This window comes from Triticum aestivum, chromosome 1D, assembly GCF_018294505.1.
Source record: "Triticum aestivum cultivar Chinese Spring chromosome 1D, IWGSC CS RefSeq v2.1, whole genome shotgun sequence".
NCBI lineage: Eukaryota > Viridiplantae > Streptophyta > Magnoliopsida > Poales > Poaceae > Triticum > Triticum aestivum.
Genome location: NC_057796.1, coordinates 12,224,720 through 12,246,153, shown reverse-complemented (window position 1 = coordinate 12,246,153; position 21,434 = coordinate 12,224,720). Strand labels below are relative to the sequence as shown.

Sequence of the window (21,434 nt, the reverse complement as noted above, 5' to 3'; positions counted from 1 at the left end):
TTAATTATTTCTAATTTTTTTAGGATGTACGCATAATTAAAACTTTCCTTTATATGGTGTATTTTCAAAATGCTTATTATATATGTTTTCTACCCATTTAAATTGGCTACATAGGATAGTTTGATGCTCTAAAAAAATCTATTATTGGCACCATAGGGGATGTATATGGTAAAGGTTAGCACAGGCATATAATCATCCTCTCTATTTCGGCGAGTGCACAATAACCAAACCATACCGATGATGTAGACTAAAGTACTCATGTGAGCTTTATGTAAACCAATGGCTTAATGGTGATTTCCAGAAATGGTGTCTATAAAGATGTTTTTAAGAATATCAATGTTGACATGCAACGCTTAACATTCGTTATGCATGTCCTTATGTGCACGCTTAACATACGGATTAATTGTTTCCGACAGAGATGTCTAATATGTGCTCTTATGCGCATGCTATAATTCTCTCTCTTTTTCTCTCTAAATTTTTGTTCGCGTAGAATGGAGTTGCATCGCCCGAGCGTCGCTTAGTAGATGGGCTGCACCATGTGCAATTTCGGCCCATCTACTGTCTCTTTTAACCTTTTTTGGCAGATTCAAGTACTCCTTGAAATATTCATATCTTTCTAACCGTAACTTCAAATTAAAGATGTCATATGTGGAAATCAGTCAGAAAAATATGTAAATTTCAAATATGCTATTATCACGCCTGTTAATCATTTCTAAATTTTTCTTTCGGATGTAGGCTTAATTAATACTTTTCTTTATATGGTGTATTTTGAAAATGCATATTATATATGTTTTCTAACCATTTAAATTGTCTACATAGGATAGTTTGATGCTCTCAAAAAATCTATTATTGGCACCATAGGGTTTGTACTCCCTCCATTTCTTTTTAGTTTGCAAATAACTTTTGTCTGAAGTCAAAGTATCTCTAGTTTGACAATCTTATAGAAAAAAGTATCAACATTTACAATGGCAAAGGAATATCTTCAGATTCATTATGGAATGTAGTTTCATATTATGTATATTTGATATTATAGATGTTGATATTTTTTATACAAAATGGTCAAAGTTTGTAAAGTTTGACTCGACACAAATCTTATATGTGGAGTAAAAAGGAACTGAGGGAGTATACGGTAAAGGTTACCACAGGCACATAATCATCCTCTCTATTTCAGAGAGTACACAATAACCAAACCACATCGCTCATGTACACTAAACTACTCATATGAGCTTTATATAAACCAATGGCTTAATGCTGATTTCCAGAAATGGTGCCTATAAAGATGTTTTTAAGAATATCAATGTTTGGCATGCAACCCTGAACATTCATTATGCATGTCCTTAATGATTAATTGTTGTCTAATATGTGCTCTTATGCGCATGCTATAATTCACTTTTTTCTCTCTCTAAATTTTCGTTCACATAGAATAGAGTTCTATCGCCTGAGCGTCGCTTAGTAAATGGGCTGCACCATGTGCAATTTCGGCCCATCCACTGTGTCTTAACCTTTTTTTGGCAGATTCAAGTACTTCTTGAAATATTCATATCTTTCTTAGTGTAACTTGAAATTAGAGATGTTATATATGGTAATCGGCCAGAAAAATATGTAAATTTCAAATATGCTATTACGAATGTTAATTATTTCTATTTTTTTCTTTAGGATGTACGCTTAATTAATACTTTTCTTTATATGGTGTATTTTGAAAATAACTATTATATATGTTTTCCACCCATTTAAATTGGCTACATATGATAGTTTGATGCTCTCAAAAAATCGATTATGGCACCATAGGGGATGTATATGGTAAAGGTTACCACAGACACATAATCATCCTCTCTATTTGGGCAAGTGCACAACAACGAAACCATATCGATGATGTACACTAAGCTACTCATATGAGCTTTATGTAAACCAATGGCTTAATGCTGATTTCCAGAAATGGTGTCTATAAAGATGTTTTTAAGAATATAATGTTGACATGCAACCCTGAACATTTGTTATGCATGTCCTTAAGGATTAATTGTTTTCGACGAAGATGTCTAATATGTGCTCTTATGCAAATGCTATAATTCTCTCTTTTTCTCTCTAAATTTTCGTTCGCGTAGAATATAGTTGCATCGCCCGAGCGTCGCTTAGTAGATTGGCTGCACCTTGTGCAATTTTGGCCCATCTACAGTCCTTTTTAACCATTTTTTTGGCAGATTCAAGTACTTCTTGAATATTCACATATCTTTCAAACCGTAACTTGAAATTAAAGATGTTATATATGGAAATCAGTCAGAAAAATATGTAATTTGAAATATGCTATAATCATGCATGTTTATTATTTCTAAATTTTTCTTTAGGTTGTATGCTTAATTAATACTTTTCTTCATATGGTGTATTTTGAAAATGCCTATTTTATATGTTTTCTACCCATTTAAATTTGCCACATAGGATAATTTTGATGCTCTGAAAAAATCTATTATTGACGCCATAGGGATGTATATGGTAAAGGTTACCACATGCACATAAACATCCTCTCTATTTCGGCAAGTGCACAATACCAAACCATATCAATGATGTAGACTAAACTACTCATATGAGCTTTATGTAAACCAATCACTTAATGCTGATTTCCAAAAATGGTGTCTACAAAGATGTTTTTAAGAATATAAATGTTGACATGCGACCCTGAACGTTCGTTATGCATGTCTTTATGGATTAATTGTTTTCGACGGAGATGTCTAATATGTGCTCTGATGCGCATGCCATAGTTGAGTACTAAATGTACTTTGCTACGTTTAGCCTAGTGCCCTCGCCTCGGCCCCAATCCTCCTTCGCACGCGCGAATCAACCTCTCGCTAGTTCCTTATTGGCTCCGCATGCGAGTTCCGAGGGAGAACACGCACGAGAGAAGATATGGGGGCGTCCAAACCCAATGCTCGTGTGTTTGGTGGTCAACTACTTTATGCCGCCCTGCCCTTGCGCTCCATTTCGCCCTGAATAGCACCGCAACTTGTAGCTCATTGTCATGCCCGCTCTCTCTCTCTCTCTTGGCACACGACACGGTTGATTTTCATTGTCGACTTTTTTAACTCTCTACCTTTTCTCTTGCCTTTCTCCAGAGGGATGACTTGGATGTGCTTGATGAACCTCTCTACGCTAATTTCTTGTGCGTCACCGGCGTTGACAGGCCCTACCAGCAAGAGCTTCTCTCTAAAATGGTGAGACTTGAACCATGCTTGAGTTGTCTGCAACTTGAGGGGATTCGTTGCATAGCCATAAATAATTTGCTGCTGGTATTCACAGAATGCCGCAGTGACCTCATGTTTTATGTGAGTATACATATAAGGTCGATTGAACCGGAAGGTTTCATTTGAGCCAATGAGCTGGTTGAGAAATGGGGAACTGCTTTTGGTTATTACTACTTTATATAGACTGCACTATCTTCATATGGATTTTCATGCTTGTTTTTCCCTGAAAGATGGCAGGAGCTCTTTATGTAGATGCTAATTGAACATATATTAATTTGGCATCGAGTTATTGTCTGGCTTTAGGACCATTTAAGAGGAAAATTCTCATTGTCTTATTAATCAATTTCCATTTAATGTGGAAAATGTTATGTTGCACCATGATTCTTTTTACCTCCTTTTCATACCCTCAATTCTGATAAACTATGTGAATGCTGCCTTGTGTATAGTTCAGATATTTGAGCATTTCCAGTGCAGGACCCAGAATTCCAGATGGCAACAAAGTTATCAAAGAAGTGATTTTTGGACCAGGAGAGAGAGCACATCGTTACTGCAAGGTGCAACTTCAATTCTTAAAGTGTCAACGGTCTCTTGATTATTTTTCATGTGTAGCATGTTGCGAAGCAGCGCCTCCCTAATCTCACAAGTGACCTGATGAAGAAGGGAAAACATTTCATATTAATACATAAGCCTATGAATATCCTGGTATGTTCCCCCATTTCTCCGTGTAACACTCATGCATGTTCCTAATTTCTGTTGTTGTATTTGCTAATTCAGCATGAGTTACTCTTTCCCTTATGCTTTGCCTAGTCGAAACATATAACCTCCTAATAATAACATCCATATACCTCAGCCATCATTCCCTTAAGCTTTGCATATTGGTTGTGGTGATTATCCATCGCACCAAATAATAATATAAATGTATGCATAGGATCTACGGTTACTGTTTGGTAGGTTGCACTAGTGCAGAACCGGGCTATAGCACCGGTTCCGTAAGGGTCTTTAGTGCCGGTTCTGTAACCGGCACTAAAGGGTGGAGACTAAAGGTCCCCCCTTTAGTACCGGTTCAGCACGAGCCGCCACTAAAGGGCCACGACGTGGCACGAGCTAGGGCCGGGGGCGGGGAGACCTTTAGTACCGGTTTGTAACACCAACCGGTACTAAAAGTTGGGGGTGTTTTGGTTTTATTTTTTATTTTTACTTTAATATTGTGTTTTTTGTTCAATTTAGAGATTGTTTTTACATTATAATGAGTTATTAAATCACTAGGTGAAAGTACCGCGGATTAGTTTGAAGTTGATATGGATCGTCCTAATAAGTGATCAAGTAATATGGATATGGCATATTACTTGATCACTTAGCTAGGATCCATATCCAGTTGAAACTAGCTAATCCGCGGTTTCTTTCATAAATGATATAATAACTCATCATCATCATCATCATCATCATATTAATATAAAAACTCTTGTATCATATCATCACGAACAACACTAGCTAGCTAATAATCATCATAGTCGTCATTACCAATATAAGTGATCAAGCAAAGATATCATCGAGTTCAACATGGTCATGAGATTATAAGCGTCCATAAGACCACAAAAGCAAATCACTTTGAGATTAAGTTCAGGACGAAGAACATGGACATGAGAGGACAAGTACTTAAGAGCATGAACTAGCTAATATAATCACTCCTGCTGCTCTCTCTCAGGTAAAATAGCATAGAACATGTGTAGCTCTCCTGATTCATCATATTGGAGCATGCAGATGAACCTGTCTCCTAATCATGGGCTGCGCTTCTCATTGCTGCCCCCTAGTACTTCTCTGCGATCCATCACAATTTTGCTCCAGTCTTTCACTATTAAGCATTCCTCGGTTTTAGAAATCCTGAATGCACTCATGTGCAATGTAGGATGTCTTGGCCGTAAGCTAATCATTGACATGCGACCTTTAGTACCGATCCACTAAGGCACAACTATCATCGGGAGTCCCTGTTGAAGAACATCGTATAGTAACATACTTAGCAATGAAGTTTAGCTTGAAAAATAATGTATGCAAAAGATGCACTGAGGAAAAATAGTAAAAATCTTACCATCTTGCCTAAATAGATGTGACCGTAGTTCAATACGAACACTATTGGTCGCACGTTTTGAGTACTAAGATTTTCAAATTCAGGAAAATAATTTCTCTTGACAGCATCAAGATCCTCAAGCCATGAAACATAATGACTTATCTCCTCGCAGTTTAGTTCAGCCCCGGGACAGTGGACGGTCCTGTCTACCAAGTGCCGGACATGTTTGCTTGAACGGAAATAAGCTGTCAATAGAAATTAGTTGTGAGCTATTTTTGAATAAACAATATCGAAGACATAAATATGGTTGAGAAACTCACATAATGGTAGAACTAGAGGCGTCTGCACATCGACCCAAAATGTCTCTATTACCTTCAATATCATCTTCCGGACGAATATCAAAGGTGATAACCATATCAGGCTCAAATGCTTAAGCCTTGCATAGTGCTTGCCAAGTTTTGCATTCAAAATGGGTGTAGGTGTCTGCATTGTATAATTTGACGTCGAAGGTATAACCATGCTCGGTCTTCAAGTAAACTCTCTTTACCTCCATAGTTTTGTTAGGACTGAAACCTATCTTATCCAAGACAAAAATTCTTGCATGGCAGGGGATACGCTAGTAGAATAGTGAAAATTTAAATTATAAGTTGAAGCAAATGAAGCATAAGTCATGCTTAATTACGAAAAAAGACTTGTCGTTGTGACTTACTGTATCCCCTTCGAACGTCTCATCCAGCTTGATGCTGAAGCACCTATCATCAACTAGGAAATTTCTATCGCACAGGCCGCGCTCGTCTTCGCAGTATTCGCACATAACGAAATCGTTTTCGTCATCAGACGACATTTCCTATGTTCATAGTTGAAACATTAATTGATAAACACTTACTAGTTCTATTAATTCAACTAATTCAACTAGCTAGTTCTATTAATTCAACTAGTTCTATTAATTCAACTAAGCACTTACTAAAAATAAACTAGTTCTATTAACTTTCTTACTAAAAATAAAGTAGCTAGTTCTATATATAGTAAAATTTTAATTAGATGATCAAATCTCATATACCTAAATTTAATATATCTAATTCATCTAATTTATCTAACATTTGACATTAATATATCTAATTCATCTATAACTAAAAGTATAAAAAACTAACTCATCTAACATTAATATCTAGCTAATTCATCTAATTCATCTAACATTTGACATTATATCTAACATTTATATATATATATATATATATATATATATATATATATATATATAATCGTCTAACAATTGACATTAATCTAACATTTATATGAACTAAAAGTATAAAAAACTAAAAAACAGAAAACAGAAAAATCATTAAGAAAAATCTGTCTCTGTTTGTGTGTGTGTGTGTGTACTCTGTGTGTGTGAGGCCGCCGGCGCGCGGCAGGGGCTGGGGCACGGTCGATCTTACAGCGGGGTGACGGCCGGCGATGCGAGGCGACGGGGGGCGGCGAAGGGCTGGGGCGGCGACGGGACGGGCAGGGGCGGCGACGTACGGCCGGGGACGGGAGCGGGGCCACCGGCGGCGCACGCGCGATCGATACGACAGGGACGGGCGCGTGCGGCGACAAGGGCGGGGACGGGTGTGCGCGACGGGGGCGGCGACGGGGACGGGCGCGTGCGACGGGGGCGGCGACGGGCACGGGCGCGACGAAGTGATAATCCCCAAGTGCAAGGAATCATCGTAGCAATTCCCAATGGTGGAAGTGATAAGTATGGAGTGTCGAACCCACAAGGAGCTAAAGGTAAGATCAATATTCTCTCAAGTCCTATCTGCCACTGATACGACTCTACGTACACTGAACGTTTGCTTCCAACTAGAAACGAGAAATAAAACTACGTTGTGGGTATGAAGAGGACAACCTTGCATGATATCGGAGAGCTAAAATGTAAAAGTAGGTGCTGTTATCATAAAGTTAGAATTTATTACTAAGTATTATAAATAGCGAGTGTGGAATAATGGTGGATTGGTGTGCGGAATTGTCCTAGGCAATTGTTACCAAGACCGGTGGTCGTCATTGCAATTTCATATGAGGGAGAGGCATAAGCTAACATATTTTCTCGTCTTGGATCATATGCACTTATGATTGGAAATCTAGCAAGCATCCGCAACTACTAAAGATCACTAAGGTAAAACCCAACCATAGCATTAAAGCATCAAGTCCCCTTTATCCCATACGCAACAACCCCCTTACTCGGGTTTAAGCTTCTGTCACTCTAGCAACCCACTGTAAGCGAATCATGAACGTATTGCAACACCCTACAGCGGGAATCCCTCACGCTTGCGCGACACGGAGGGCACAATAGGACAGCACCAAAATAAAACATACAACTCGTACCAATCTCGATCATCAATCAAACCAAAGACAAAGGATATCTACTCAAAACATCATAGGATGGCAACATATCATTGGATCATAATATGTGGCATACAGCACCATGTTCAAGTAGGGATTACAGTGGGGTGCGGGAGAGTGGACCGCGTAAAAGAGATGAGTATGGTGATGATGGTGGTGATGTTGATGAAGACGATCACCGTGGCGATGATTCCCCTCCCGATGGCACTCCGGCGCCACCGAGAGAGGAGGAGAGGTTCTCCCCCTTGTGATTACTCCTCCATGGCCTCCCTCTAGATGGGGAGAGGTTCTCCCTCTGGTCCTTGGCCTTCATGGTGATGATGGCCCCTCCGGGATCCTCCTCCATGGCCTCCGGTGATGATGGCCCCCTCCGGCAGGGTGCCAGAGAGGGCCTAGATTGATTTATCGTGGCTATAGAGGCTTGCGGCGGCGGAACTTCTGATGTAGATTATTTCCCGAAGGTTTCTGTATTTATAGGCACTAGTAGAAAAAGAGGCTTCCATACGCCCCCATTAGTCCCCAAAATAATCGAACCGCGACCAAAGGGGTCTTTAGTCGCGGTTCGGGAGGAGACCCGCGACCAACTATCTGGGCCCAGCGCGCTCGGTCGACAGTTGGCGGACGGGAGGGGCTTTAGTCCCGGTTGGCCTGGCCAACCGGGACTAAAGGTCCTCAGGCTGGCCCGAAGGCCTTTAGTCGCGGTTGGCCAGACCAACCGGGACTAAAGGTCTAACCTTTAGTCCCGGTTGGTCTGGCCAACCGCGACAAATGGGATTTGAGGCCTCATTTTCAAACTCTACCCCCCCCCCCCCCCCCCGTGGATCGCCTTTTTAGTTTTAGAAAAAAACAAAAGAAAATGATGGAAAAGTCAAAAAATAAAATAAAATAAGTTTCCCACGTGATATGTGGTCTAGTTGTTGGGAAAATTAACAAATATGAATTTCGACTTTATTTGCAAAATCTCTCTGGAATTTCTTAAAATGGGCATAACTTTTGCATACGAACTCGGATGAAAAAGTTTTTTATATGAAAAATCATCTACTCGAAAAGTTACATCCGAATTTAATCGGGCGAACCCCGTTAAACATTTTCAAAATCCTCAAAAACCTAACAGAAAAAAAGTTACGGGGCTTTTAAGATCTGGAGAGGCAAAAAAATTCAATTGTGGTCAAACTGTGGTCAAACAATGGTCAAACTAATTATTCTAGAATATTAGTGTTACTAAATAATTATTTCAGTTTTTTTTAAAATTTTGGTCAAATCTGGTCAAACTGTGGTCAAACAGTGGTCAAACAATGGTCAAACTAATTATTCCAGAAATATTAGTGTTACTAAATAATTATTGTTTTTTAAAACAATAGTTTCAAACTCAAACAGTGAAATGTGTCACTTCATGCTCAAGCTAAATTCCTGAGGGTTAATAGGATTGACATCTTACTATTGTCAGGAAAACAACAAGTGCAGACTTGGAAACGAGGGAGAATAGAACCCGGAAGTTAAGCGTGCTCAGGCTGGAGTAGTGAGAGGATGGGTGACCGTCCGGGAAGTTAGATGATTTGGAATGATGAGGGGTGATTAGAGATTAGAGGATAAATTGAGCAGTGATGAGGGGTGGTGATTAGAGATTAGAGGTTAAAATAATTCAGAAATTTGAAAATAAAAAAATTAAAAAAATTCGCAAAAAAACCAGGTTTAAACCTGCGGACGAGGCCTTTAGTCCCGGTTAGCCACGAGAACCGGGACTAAAGGACGGGCCTTTAGTCCCGGTTAGCCACGAGAACCAGGACTAAAGCCTTTAGTCGCGGTTCGTAAGAGGCGCGACTAAAGGGGGGGGGTCTTTAGTCGCGCATATTTAGTCCCGGTTGCACAGCCGGGACTAAAGGCCTTTGCGAACCGGGACTAAAGGCCTTTTTTCTACCAGTGAGGAGAAGTTGGCGTTGATTTCACGTCAGGGGGGCTCTCGAGGAGTCCACGAGGCACAGGGGCGCGCCCACCCCCTGGGCGCGCCCCCCACCCTCGTGGGCCCCCCGGGACTCCCCTCCGATAGATTTTTGTTCCAGTATTTTTCATATTTTCCAGAAAAATTCTCCGTTGATTTTCATGGCATTCTGAGAACTTTTATTTCTGCACAAAAACAACACCACGGTAGTTCTGCTGAAAACAGTGTCAGTCCGGGTTAGTTCTAATCAAATCATACCAAAATCATATAAAACTATTGTAAACATGGCATGAATACTTCATAAATTATAGATACGTTGAAGACGTATCAGCATCCCCAAGCTTAATTCCTGCTCGTCCTCGAGTAGGTAAATGATAAAAGAAATAATTTATGAAGTGTGAATGCTAGCAAGTGCACAAGTTTGATCAATGATAATTTCAATCACCTTTTCTAGCATCATTATACGACATAACAGTAGCTCATCTCATAAAACTTTTCATGATCAAGTAACAAGCTATTCACATGTTAAAGTATAGATCATAAACTTTCTTGAAACTAACAAACTATATTCTCAGTCATCAAACAATTGCAATTCATCTTATTTTCAGGAAGGGTCTATGTCAGAGCTTTGATTTAGCAAACTCCACATACTCAACTATCATTTAATCTTTCACAATTGCTAACACTCACGTGATATTTATGGGTTCAAAGTTTTAATTGGACACATAGAAAGATAGGGGCTTAGAGATTCGCCTCCCAACCTTTTACCTCAAGGGTAATGTCAACAATAATAGTTCATGATAACTTACATCCAATTGGATATATATATATCAGGATCTTTCCAACACAATGTGCTTGCCAACGGATAAAATGTAAAAAGAAAAGGTGAAGATCACCATGACGCTTGCATAAGGTAGAAGATAAAAGTAAAAGATAGGCCCTTCGCAGAGGGAAGCAGAGGTTGTCATGTGCTTTTAAGGTTGGATGCACAAAACCTTAATGCAAAAGAACGTCACTTTATATTGCCTCTTGTGATAGAGACCTTTATTATGCAGTCCGTCGCTTTTATTTCTTCCCTATCACAAGTTCGTATAAAGCTTATTTTCTTCGCACTAATAGATCATACATATTTAGAGAGCAATTTTTATTGCATGCACCGCTGACAACTTACTTGAAGGATCTTACTCAATCCATAGGTAGGTATGGTGGACTCTCATGGCAAAACTAGTTCAAGGGATATTTGGAAGCACAAGTAGTATCTCTACTTGGTGCAAAGAATTTGGCTAGCATGAGAGGGAAAGGTAAGCTCAGCATGTTGGATGATCCATGACAATATACTTTATTTCGGATATAAGAAAACATAACCCATTAAGTTGTCTTCCTTGTCCAACATCAACCTTTTAGCATGTCATATTTTAATGAGTGCACACAATTACAAAAGATGTCCAAGATAGTATATTTATATGTGAAATCTCTCTTCCTTCAATATTCTTTCATGAATTGTTCAATTGACCAATTCTATGTTTGCTACCTTTCAATGAGTTTACTACCTATACTTATTATGTGTGAAGTCATTACTCCCCATGTTATAAGCATATGAAACATATATAAATTCAGATTTATGACATTCAATTCATTCAACCATTTACTAATAGGATATACGTAAAGCATGTGAGTAAATGACAAACTACTCCAAAAAGATACAAGTGAAGAACACCGAGTAGTCAAATAATTAACTAGCCATGGGAGGATTCTTTTTCATCCAATAATTCAGATCCAATGATTTTATTCAAACAACAAGTAAAATTTAAAACACTCTCCAAGAAAAACACATATCATGTGACGAATAAAAATATAGCTCCGAGTAAGGTATACCGATAGTTTTGAAGACGAAAGAGGGGATGCCTTCCGGGGCATCCCCAATCTTAGGCGCTTGAGTCTTCTATGAATATTACCTTGGGGTGCCTTGGGCATCCCCAAGATTAGGGTCTTTCCACTCCTTATTCTCCTCATATCGATATCTCACTCAAAACTTGAAAACTTCAATCACACAAAACTTAACGGAACTTCGTGAGATAGGTTAGTATGATAAAGAGCAAACCATTCACTTTGGTACTGTCAAATACAAGGTTCATAGTTGTTTTCACACAATTCCTACTGTACCATATCATTTCTATAATTTATATTGAGAAATATAAGCTATAGAAACAAAAAAACAAGCAAACTATGCAATGAAAACAGAATCTGTCAGGAACAGAACAATCTGTAATGATCTGAACAGCAACCATACTTATGCTACTCCAAAAATTATGAAATAAATTGGTGGACGTGATGAATTTGTCTATTAATCTTGTGAAAAAAGAATCAACTGAAAATCACTCTTCTGTAAAAAATGCCATCTATTCTCGTGAGCGCAAAGTTTCTGTTTTTTACAGCAAGATCACATTAACTTTCACCCAAGTCTTCCCAAAGGTCTTACTTGGCACTTTATTGAAACAAAAGCTATAAAACATGATTACTAAAGTAGATTAATCATGTAAACACACAACAATAGTAAGGGTAAATATTGGGTTGTCTCCCAACAAGCGCTTTTCTTTAATGCCTTTTAGCTAGGCATGATGATTTCAATGATGCTCAAGATAAGAATTGGGACATAAAGAGAGCATCATGAAGAATATGACTAGCACAGTTAAATATAACCCACTTCCTATGCCTAGGGATTTTGTGAGCACTTAATTTATAGGAACAAGAATCAACTAGCATAGGACGGCAAAACAAGTATAACTTCTAAACTTTAAGCACATAGAGAGGAAACTTGGTATTATTGCTACTCCTACAAGCATATATTCCTCCCTCATAATAATTTTCAGTAGCATCATGAATGAATTCAACAACATAACCATCACATAAAGCATTCTTTTCATGATCTACAAGCATAGAAATTTTTCTACTCTCCACATAAGCAAAATTCTTCTCATTCGGAATAGTGGGATCGCTAATTCCTAAAGTTGACACTCTTCCAAACCCACTTTAGATGATAGTATTATTCATACTCCAAAATATATAAGTGAAGTTCATGGAGCATTATTTAATTAATATAGACTAACCAATATCCAAGCTCAAAATATGTAAGTGAAGCACATGAAGCATTCTATAAAACCATACTCAAAGGATTTAAGTGAAGCACAAAGAGCAATTCTATAAGATCATACTTAAAAGATATAAGTGAAGAACATGAAGTATTCTATAAATCAATGAAGGGCTATCTCATGCTAGCATGTTTTTTAAAGGAAAAACAAAAACACAAAGGACACAAATCATGTGAACAAAACAAAAACCGAGGTATACCGATATTTGTTGAAGAAGAAAGATGGGATGCCAACCGGGGCATCCCCAAGCTTAGATGCTTGAGTATCCTTTGAAATATTTACTTGGGGTGCCTTGGGAATCCCCAAGCTTGAACTCTTGCCTCTCTTTATTCTTCTCATATTGATAGCTCCTCGATCTTCGAACACTTCATCCACACAAAACTTTAACAAAAACTTGTGAGATCCGTTAGTGTAATAAAGCAAACTACCACTTTAAGGTACTGTAATGAACTCATTATTTATTTATATTGGTGTTAAACCTACTGTATTCCAACTTATTTATGGTTCATACCCCCCGATACTAGCCATAGATTCATCAAAATAAGCAAACAACACGCGAAAAACAGAAGCTGTCAAAAACAGGACAGTCTGTAGTAATCTGGAAGTTTAGTAAACTTCTGTAACTCCAAAAAATATGAAATAAATTTGAAAATTTGAAAATTTTGTACAGAAGTAACTTGCAAAAAGTTTCAGACCCATTTGACCTTCCAGTAAAAACTGTAAAATCACGCGCTACAGCCAAAGTTTCTGTTTTTGTTCTGCACATAGTAAACAAGCAATCTAATCATCCTAAAACCAAAGCTTGGCACATTATTTTTATAATACAATGGATATATACATGGGGATAATTATTTACAGAGAAACTTCCATGAAAAATTCTACATTGTTTCCGTGAGCATGAACACAAGTGCTCAAGGTCGGCCCTCACTTCTTCAATGCATAACTTTCCAATCACTTCTCTTTTTGAAAAACTTTTTAGGCATGAGAGGCAAGTAATTTTTTTGTATATTCATTCTTTTAAAAAAATTGTATGTTTCACCCACAACTAAACAGAAACAAAAAGGAAAAACAAAATCTACTTAGTGAAGAAAGCAAACAAGCACACACAAGAATATCAACCCCACGCTATTGCTCCCCGGCAACGGCGCCAGAAAAGAGCTTGATAATCCCCAAGTGCAGGGAATCATCGTAGCAATTCCCAATGGTGGAAGTGATAAGTATGGAGTGTCGAACCCACAAGGAGCTAAAGGTAAGATCAATATTCTCTCAAGTCCTATCTGCCACTGATACGACTCTACGTACACCGAACGTTTGCTTCCAACTAGAAACGAGAAATAAAACTACGTTGTGGGTATGAAGAGGACAACTTTGCATGATATCGAAGAGCTAAAATATAAAAGTAGCTGCTGTTATCATAAAGTTAGAATTGATTACTAAGTGTTATAAATAGCGAGTGTGGAATAATGGTGGATCAATGTGCGGAATTGTCCTAGGCAATTGTTAACAAGACCGGTGGTGGTCATTGCAATTTCATATGAGGGAGAGGCATAAGCTAACATACTTTCTTGTCTTGGATCATATGCACTTATGATTGGAACTCTAGCAAGCATCCGCAACTACTAAAGATCATTAAGGTAAAACCCAACCATAGCATTAAAGCATCAAGTCCCCTTTATCCCATACGCAACAACCCCCTTACTCGGGTTTAAGCTTCTGTCACTCTAGCAACCAACTATAAGCGAATCATGAACGTATTGCAACACCCTACAGCGGGAATCCCTCACACTTGCGTGACACGGAGGGCACAATAGGACAGCACCACAATAAAACATACAACTCGTACCAATCTAGATCATCAATCAACCCAAAGACAAAGGATATCTACTCAAAACATCATAGGATGGCAACACATCATTGGATCATAATATGTGGCATAAAGCACCATGTTCAAGTAGGGATTACAGTGGGGTGCGGGAGAGTGGACCGCGTAAAAGAGATGAGGATGGTGATGATGGTGGTGATGTTGATGAAGACGATCACCGTGGCGATGATTCCCCTCCCGATGGCACTCCTGCGCCACCGAGAGAGAGGAGGAGAGGTTCTCCCCCTTGTGCTTCCTCCTCCATGCCCCCCCTAGATGGGGAGAGGTTCTCCCTCTGGTCCTTGGCCTTCATGGTGATGATGGCCCCTTCGGGATCCTCCTCCATGGCCTCCGGTGATGATGGCCCCCTCCGGCAGGGTGCCAGAGAGGGCCTAGATTGATTTATCATGGCTATAGAGGCTTGCGGCGGTGGAACTTTCGATCTAGATTATTTCCCGAAGGTTTCTGTATTTATAGGAGAAGTTGGCGTTGATTTCACGTCAGGGGGGCTCTCGAGGAGTCCACGAGGCACAGGGGCGCGCCCCCACCCTCGTGGGCCCCCCGGGACTCCCCTCCGGTAGATTTTTGTTCCAGTATTTTTCATATTTTCCAGAAAAATTCTCCGTTGATTTTCATCGCATTCCGAGAACTTCTATTTCTGCACAAAATTAACACCACGGTAGTTCTGCTGAAAACAGCGTCAGTCCGGGTTAGTTCTAATCAAATCATACCAAAATCATATAAAACTATTGTAAACATGGCATGAATACTTCATAAATTATAGATACATTGAAGACGTATCACGAAGCAGATGAACAGAAACTAACTGAAATTTTCGTAAGTGCTGTATATATAGGAGTGGCCTTTAGTACCGGTTGGAGCCACCAACCGGTACTAAAGGTCAAATTTGGCCAGGCCAAGCGGCGGGAAGCGACCCCCTTTAGTACCGGGTGGTGTCTCCAACCGGTACTAAAGATCCCCCTTTAGTATCGGTTGGAGCCACGAACCGGTACTAAAGGGGGTGCGCTCCCATCCCGCGGTGCACAAAGTTTAGTCCCACCTCGACGGGCGAAGGGCAGCCGCACTGGTTTATAAACCCAGCCGCGGCTGCTCCTTGGAGCTCATATCTAAAGCAGGCTTCTGGGCCTAACTTTGGCGCGCTGCCCTGTGAGCCTGCTGGGCCTTATAGGCCTGCATATCTACGCCCAAGGCCAAGCAGGCTCACTGGGCAGCGCGCAAATATTTTTTGTATAGTTTTTTTCTTTTCTGCTTTATTTATTTTCTTCTATTTATTTCGGAGTAGTTTTTTGTTGCATTTAGAGTTTCTTTGTGAATATTTTTGCTTTAGGTACAAAAAAATACAAACTTCCAAAGAGATTGTCCCGTTTGTACACGAAGTGTATCCAGTTTTTGCCGTAATCTTCTCTACTTTTTTGCACATGCTATGTGGGTGAAATGATGATAGCATGCCAAGTTTCAACCTTTTCAGAGTTCATTTGTAGTGCTTTTCAATTTCAGGGTCATTTGTCTCAAAACAAATCAGTAAATGCATGAAAGATAGCAAATGAAGGCACAAAAGGTTGAAAGTTAATGACGTGGATTTGAATGGTGCATAATGAACGCACAAAAAGTCTGGAGTTGTAATAAGTTTAAAAAAATGAAGCGCCTTTGTAACAGATGAGTTTTGGTCCGAAACCCTGATACTTCCAAAGAGATTGTCCAGTTTGTACATGAAGTGCGTCCAATTTTTGCCGTAACCCTCTCAACTTTTTTGCACATGCTATGTGGGTGAAATGATGATACCATGCCAATTTTCAACCTTTTCAGAGTTCATTTGTAGTGCTTTTCAATTTCAGGGTCATTTAACTCAAAACAAATCAGTAAATGCATGAAAAAAAGCAAATGAAGGCACAAAGGATTGAAAGTTGATGACGTGGCTTTGAATGGTGCATAATGAACGCACAAAAAGTCTGGAGTTGTAATAAGTTTTAAAAAATGAAGTGCCTTTGTAACAGATGAGTTTTGGTCCGAAACCTTGATACTTCGAAAGAGATTGTCCAGTTTGTACACGAAGTGCATCCAATTTTTGCCATAACCCTCTCTACTTTTCTGCACAAGCTATGTGGGTGAAATGATGATAGCATGCCAAGTTTCAACCTTTTCAGAGTTCATTTGTAGTGCTTTTCAATTTCAGGGTCATTTAGCTCAAAACAAATCAGTAAATGCATGAAAAATAGCAAATGAAGGCACAAAGGGTTGAAAGTTGATGACGTGGCTTTGAATGGTGCATAATGAACACATAAAAAGTCTACAGTTGTAATAAGTTTAAAAAATGAAGTGCCTTTGTAACAGATGAGTTTTGGTCCGAAACCCTGATACTTCCAAAGAGATTGTCCAGTTTGTACACGAAGTGCATCCAGTTTTTGCTGTAATCGTCTCTACTTTTTTTTGCACATGCTATGTGGGTGAAATGATGATACCATGCCAAGCTTCAACCTTTTCAGAGTTCATTTGTAGTGCTTTTCAATTTCAGGGTCATTTAGCTCAAAACAAATCAGTAAATGCATGAAAAATAGCAAATGAAGGCACAAAGGGTTGAAAGTTGATGACGTGGCTTTGAATGGTGCATAGTGAACGCACAAAAAGTCTGCAGTTGTAATAAGTTTAAAAAAATGATGTGCCTTTGGAACAGATGAGTTTTGGTTCGAAACCCTGATACTTCAAAAGAGATTGTCCAGTTTGTACACGAAGTGCATCCAGTTTTTGCCCTAACCCTCTCTACTTTTTTGCACATGCTATGTGGGTGAAATGATGATACCATGCCAAGTTTCAACCTTTTCAGAGTTCATCTGTAGTGCTTTTCAATTTCAGGGTCATTTAGCTCAAAACAAATCAGCAAATGCATGAAAAATAGCAAATGAAGGCACAAAGAGTCACCTGCACGTTGCTTATCTTCAGGCCTTGAGGGAGCGATGTGTACTTTTCGTCTGAAACCCTGATAGCTCTGTGCAGTCTACACTATTTCGTCAAGGCCTGAAGCTAAACAACGTGCCGGTGAGGATTGCGCCTCTCCTTCGTCATCTCTGCACTCAGGGCTAATAAACCGCTGCGAGTGCCTCTCGCTTGGCGAGGTGGGACTAAAAAACAGCTGCAAAAAGAATCAACTAAAACACTCTAGTACCGGTTCATGCCACGAACCGGCACTAAAGGTGCCGGTGGGGCCCGAACCGGTACTAAAGGTTCGCCACGAACCGGTACTAATGATCTCCGCCCGCCTAGCCGTTGGAACCGGCACTAATGGTCACATTAGTGCCGATTCAGTTACAAACCGGGACTAATGTGCTTCACATTAGGCCCTTTTTCTACTAGTGTTGCTTCGAAGTATCTAGTCTTGGAATCCTCAATCTATTAGGATTATTTACCAAATTGGAAATTCTGAGTTTACTCATAGGTTATCTCATCTATATTATTGTGTAGCAGTGCCTTGAAGGGCCTGCAGCTTAGGATTACTAAACACCGAACTGATCAATTTGAGTTCACTTCAGTTTTTATGGTTTGCAATCATGATATCTGCAATAACTTCCATATTTATTACATTTAAATTTTTTAATGCATGAAGGCATTATAATGGTATAACATTGCTTCACAGTTATAATAGCTGCATCTGCAAATTGCAATCCAATTCTTTTTTTGCAATTCAACGCAGTTTGTTTACCCATCAAATGTAGGCCGTCTTTAGTGGACTCTGTGAGGATCTGGGTATTCCTTTCCAGCCACAAATGCTAAAGTATGTGGGTCTTGCATAAGAATTAAATGGGTTTCATTGTCCAGGTTTTTCGATTAGAACACACATAGTAAGAAGGTGGTGTGATTTCTTAAACCATTTGGATTGTTTCTAACTTTGTAGATGGAAAGCTGGCCCCAGGGACTTTGATGGTATTTGGGCCCCCTGGTGGTATGAAAGTGTACACACATCTACGGATTTCTCAAAATCTCGTCGTTACCCTATGGTAAGCCTCGATCAAACGTCTCTCTTGATTTCCAGTAATTTATTAGTACTGCTATTCTAGCTAACTTAGCATATTTAGTCAGTCATACTTGTCTCAGAAAGGAAATGCTAATAAACAAGGACACCAAGGCTGCGTTTGGCATTGCGATGGATTCTCATAATCATGTTTATCCCACCCGTTTTTCCCTATTTGAGAGTTTGTTTGACCTGCTTTCTCCTATTTCCATGTCTAATTTTCCACAGCAAATTATACAATAAGCAGAACAATTCAGCAGCCGAAAACTAAGCCTAAGAATTATTACCTCTGGCCATAAAGCCTTATTGTAACTCATTCTGGTGTATAGAGTAGCGGGTGTATTTATCAGAAGGTTAGGTATTGCATTTAACCCTTTCAATGAATCCCATTCCTTTTAAAAGAAATGGTCTCCAAGAGCAAATCCCAGTCACCCTATCACGTCACCTGTACCCAACGAAGGAAAGAAATTGAGAAAAACGAAATTTTTCCCTCACTCTCTCAGGTCACCCCACTTCTCACGCACTCTCCCTCCTCCGTTTCCAATTTTGGGCCGCTTGATTGGTTTTTAGGATTAGTAAGGGGTAGCAAAGGGATTTTACCACTTTCCTTAATCTGTTGCGCCAGGTAAGGAGAACAGCAGGATCCCTGTTGCCACCACCGCCTGATCCTCCTCTTCCTGTACCAGAAAATAAAAAAATTCTTGTTTGCCTTGGAGATGAGCTTTTGCCACGTGATAGTGCAAGGGTATCTACTCGTAACTTTTGTTGTTTACTGGTCACACTTGATCAGTTCTGCCCATTCTTTTTTTTCCAATCATCTACGATGTAAAGGTTTCAGTGTTCGATTCAGTTGTACAAGGAGGGGATGCTGTGTGGGAAGGATTGCGTATATATGATGGGAAAGTATTCAAACTTGAAGACCACATGGATAGGTATATTAGTTTTATATTTTATTCAGCTTGCCATATCTTTTCTGCTTATGATTGACTATGCAGTAACTCTCCATATTATTCTCTTCTAGATTGTTTGATTCTACAAAAACTATGGCCTTCAGCAATGTGCCCAGTCGTGATTGGGTAACTACTTCTACTTACCAGCTTCCCACTTGTTATTTATAGTATTGCAAGAAAGAACCATGTAGCTGCTTGTTTGGTAGGCATCTTTATTTTGTTTAGGTTTAAAATACTAATGTGTTACCCAATTTTCATTGAAGAGGGTTGCTGAAGGCTCACTTTGAAGTTTGAACTATTGAACTGAGTGTTTGGTATGCACTTGTTTTAATGCAAGATTCAGGATGCAATATTTAAGACTCTTAATGCAAATGGGATGTTCAGTAATGCACATGATAGTGCAAGGGTATGTTTTATAGATTCATTACAGTGTGTTTGCAATCGTCTTCCCATGACCTACTTACCCACTTTGTGCACTGCCTCCCTAAACGTAATGTAGGTGACATCTGGAATGAGTCCAGCTTTCAATCTATATGGGCGTGTCTTGATTGGTATTCACATTTTGATCCCACATTTTTTACTTGATTGTGTTTTATGTGCTTAAATCTGTACACCATATTTGTTATTTTCTTGTTTCTGACTAAATTTTATTATCCTATTCTGTAATCACTTCTCATGACTAGCAATCAGTCTTCGCATGTAAGACCATACGAGTCGATTCCTTGGCTTTCACCAAAAATATAATGACTCGTAAATGGTGACTCGCTGACTGCCTGGTTGTGGTTTCACTATCGACATGATTGCTACTTTATTGTTGGAAATGATGTGTGCCGTTGTGACTCCATTTGGTCTAGTCAACTGTCATTGGAAGACCATAGTTCAACTTAATAATGGTAGGACCTTACAATTGATATTTTTCAGTACTTGGAGAGTGGAAACCACTAGTTTATGATAACTCACATGGGATAAAGTTGGTAACAGCAACCACACATCGTAATTCTCCAAATGTAAGACCCATTTACCAACTTCTTTACAATTTGGCCTTTGGTTTCTCATATGTACTATTTTTGTATGAAACGTCTTTTATTATCTCTTTATTGAACAAACATTGACCTTGGTTGTTTCCATGACTTGTTTAGAGCGTAGATTCGAAGATACATCACACCAATCTTATTAACAACATTCTTGCAAAGGTCGTCTATCTTAAGATTGAAGCTCTAATCTAGCAAGCTCCTTGAATTTATCTAATATGAAGGCCTTGGAAATTGCAATGGGCCTCAAATACTATTGCTTCTATGCAGATAGAAGGTAATCTTGCACAGGCTGAGGATGCTATCATGCTAGATCAAGATGGTTTTGTATCAGAAACAAATGCAACAAACATAGTACGTATAAATAGGATTACTTGAAATAGCTCAATATTTCGCCATATGGTTTTTCTTAAAGTGCTTGTGCATTAATTGCAGTTTATGGTTAGGAAGGGCATTGTATTGACACCTCATGCGGACTACTGCCTTCTAGGAATTACCCATGCAACTGTAAATCTATTCATCTTCCACATTGAAATAATTGGAGCCAATCTACAGAACACTTGGATAGGTATATTACTTTTATATTTTATTCGGCTTGCCATATCTTTTCTGCTTATGATTGACTCTGCAATAACTCTCCATGCTATTCTCTTCTAGATTGTTTGATTCTACAAAAGCTATGGCCTTCAGCAATGTGCCCAGTCGTGATTGGGTAACTACTTCTACTTACCTGCTTCTCACTCGTTATTTATAGTATTGCAACAAAGAACCATGTAGCTGCTGAAGGCTCACTTTGA

At 39.2% G+C, this 21,434-nt stretch overlaps 1 protein-coding gene across 1 annotated transcript in view; it reads left to right on the top strand.

The window, feature by feature from the left end:
• LOC123156984 (branched-chain-amino-acid aminotransferase-like protein 1) overlaps positions 1–21,434 on the top strand; it is a 23,959-nt gene extending 2,525 nt beyond the window's left edge. Inside the window, exons 2-17 of the mRNA XM_044575199.1 lie at positions 3,105–3,203; positions 3,680–3,745; positions 3,843–3,935; positions 18,361–18,419; positions 18,540–18,687; positions 19,243–19,401; positions 19,488–19,588; positions 19,678–19,732; positions 19,944–20,012; positions 20,106–20,157; positions 20,528–20,613; positions 20,746–20,799; positions 20,908–20,991; positions 21,073–21,205; positions 21,295–21,349; positions 21,392–21,434. Of these exons, the coding sequence (XP_044431134.1) occupies positions 3,105–3,203; positions 3,680–3,745; positions 3,843–3,935; positions 18,361–18,419; positions 18,540–18,687; positions 19,243–19,401; positions 19,488–19,588; positions 19,678–19,732; positions 19,944–20,012; positions 20,106–20,157; positions 20,528–20,613; positions 20,746–20,799; positions 20,908–20,991; positions 21,073–21,205; positions 21,295–21,349; positions 21,392–21,434 (1,356 nt within the window). The remainder of the gene's footprint in view (positions 1–3,104; positions 3,204–3,679; positions 3,746–3,842; positions 3,936–18,360; positions 18,420–18,539; positions 18,688–19,242; positions 19,402–19,487; positions 19,589–19,677; positions 19,733–19,943; positions 20,013–20,105; positions 20,158–20,527; positions 20,614–20,745; positions 20,800–20,907; positions 20,992–21,072; positions 21,206–21,294; positions 21,350–21,391) is intronic.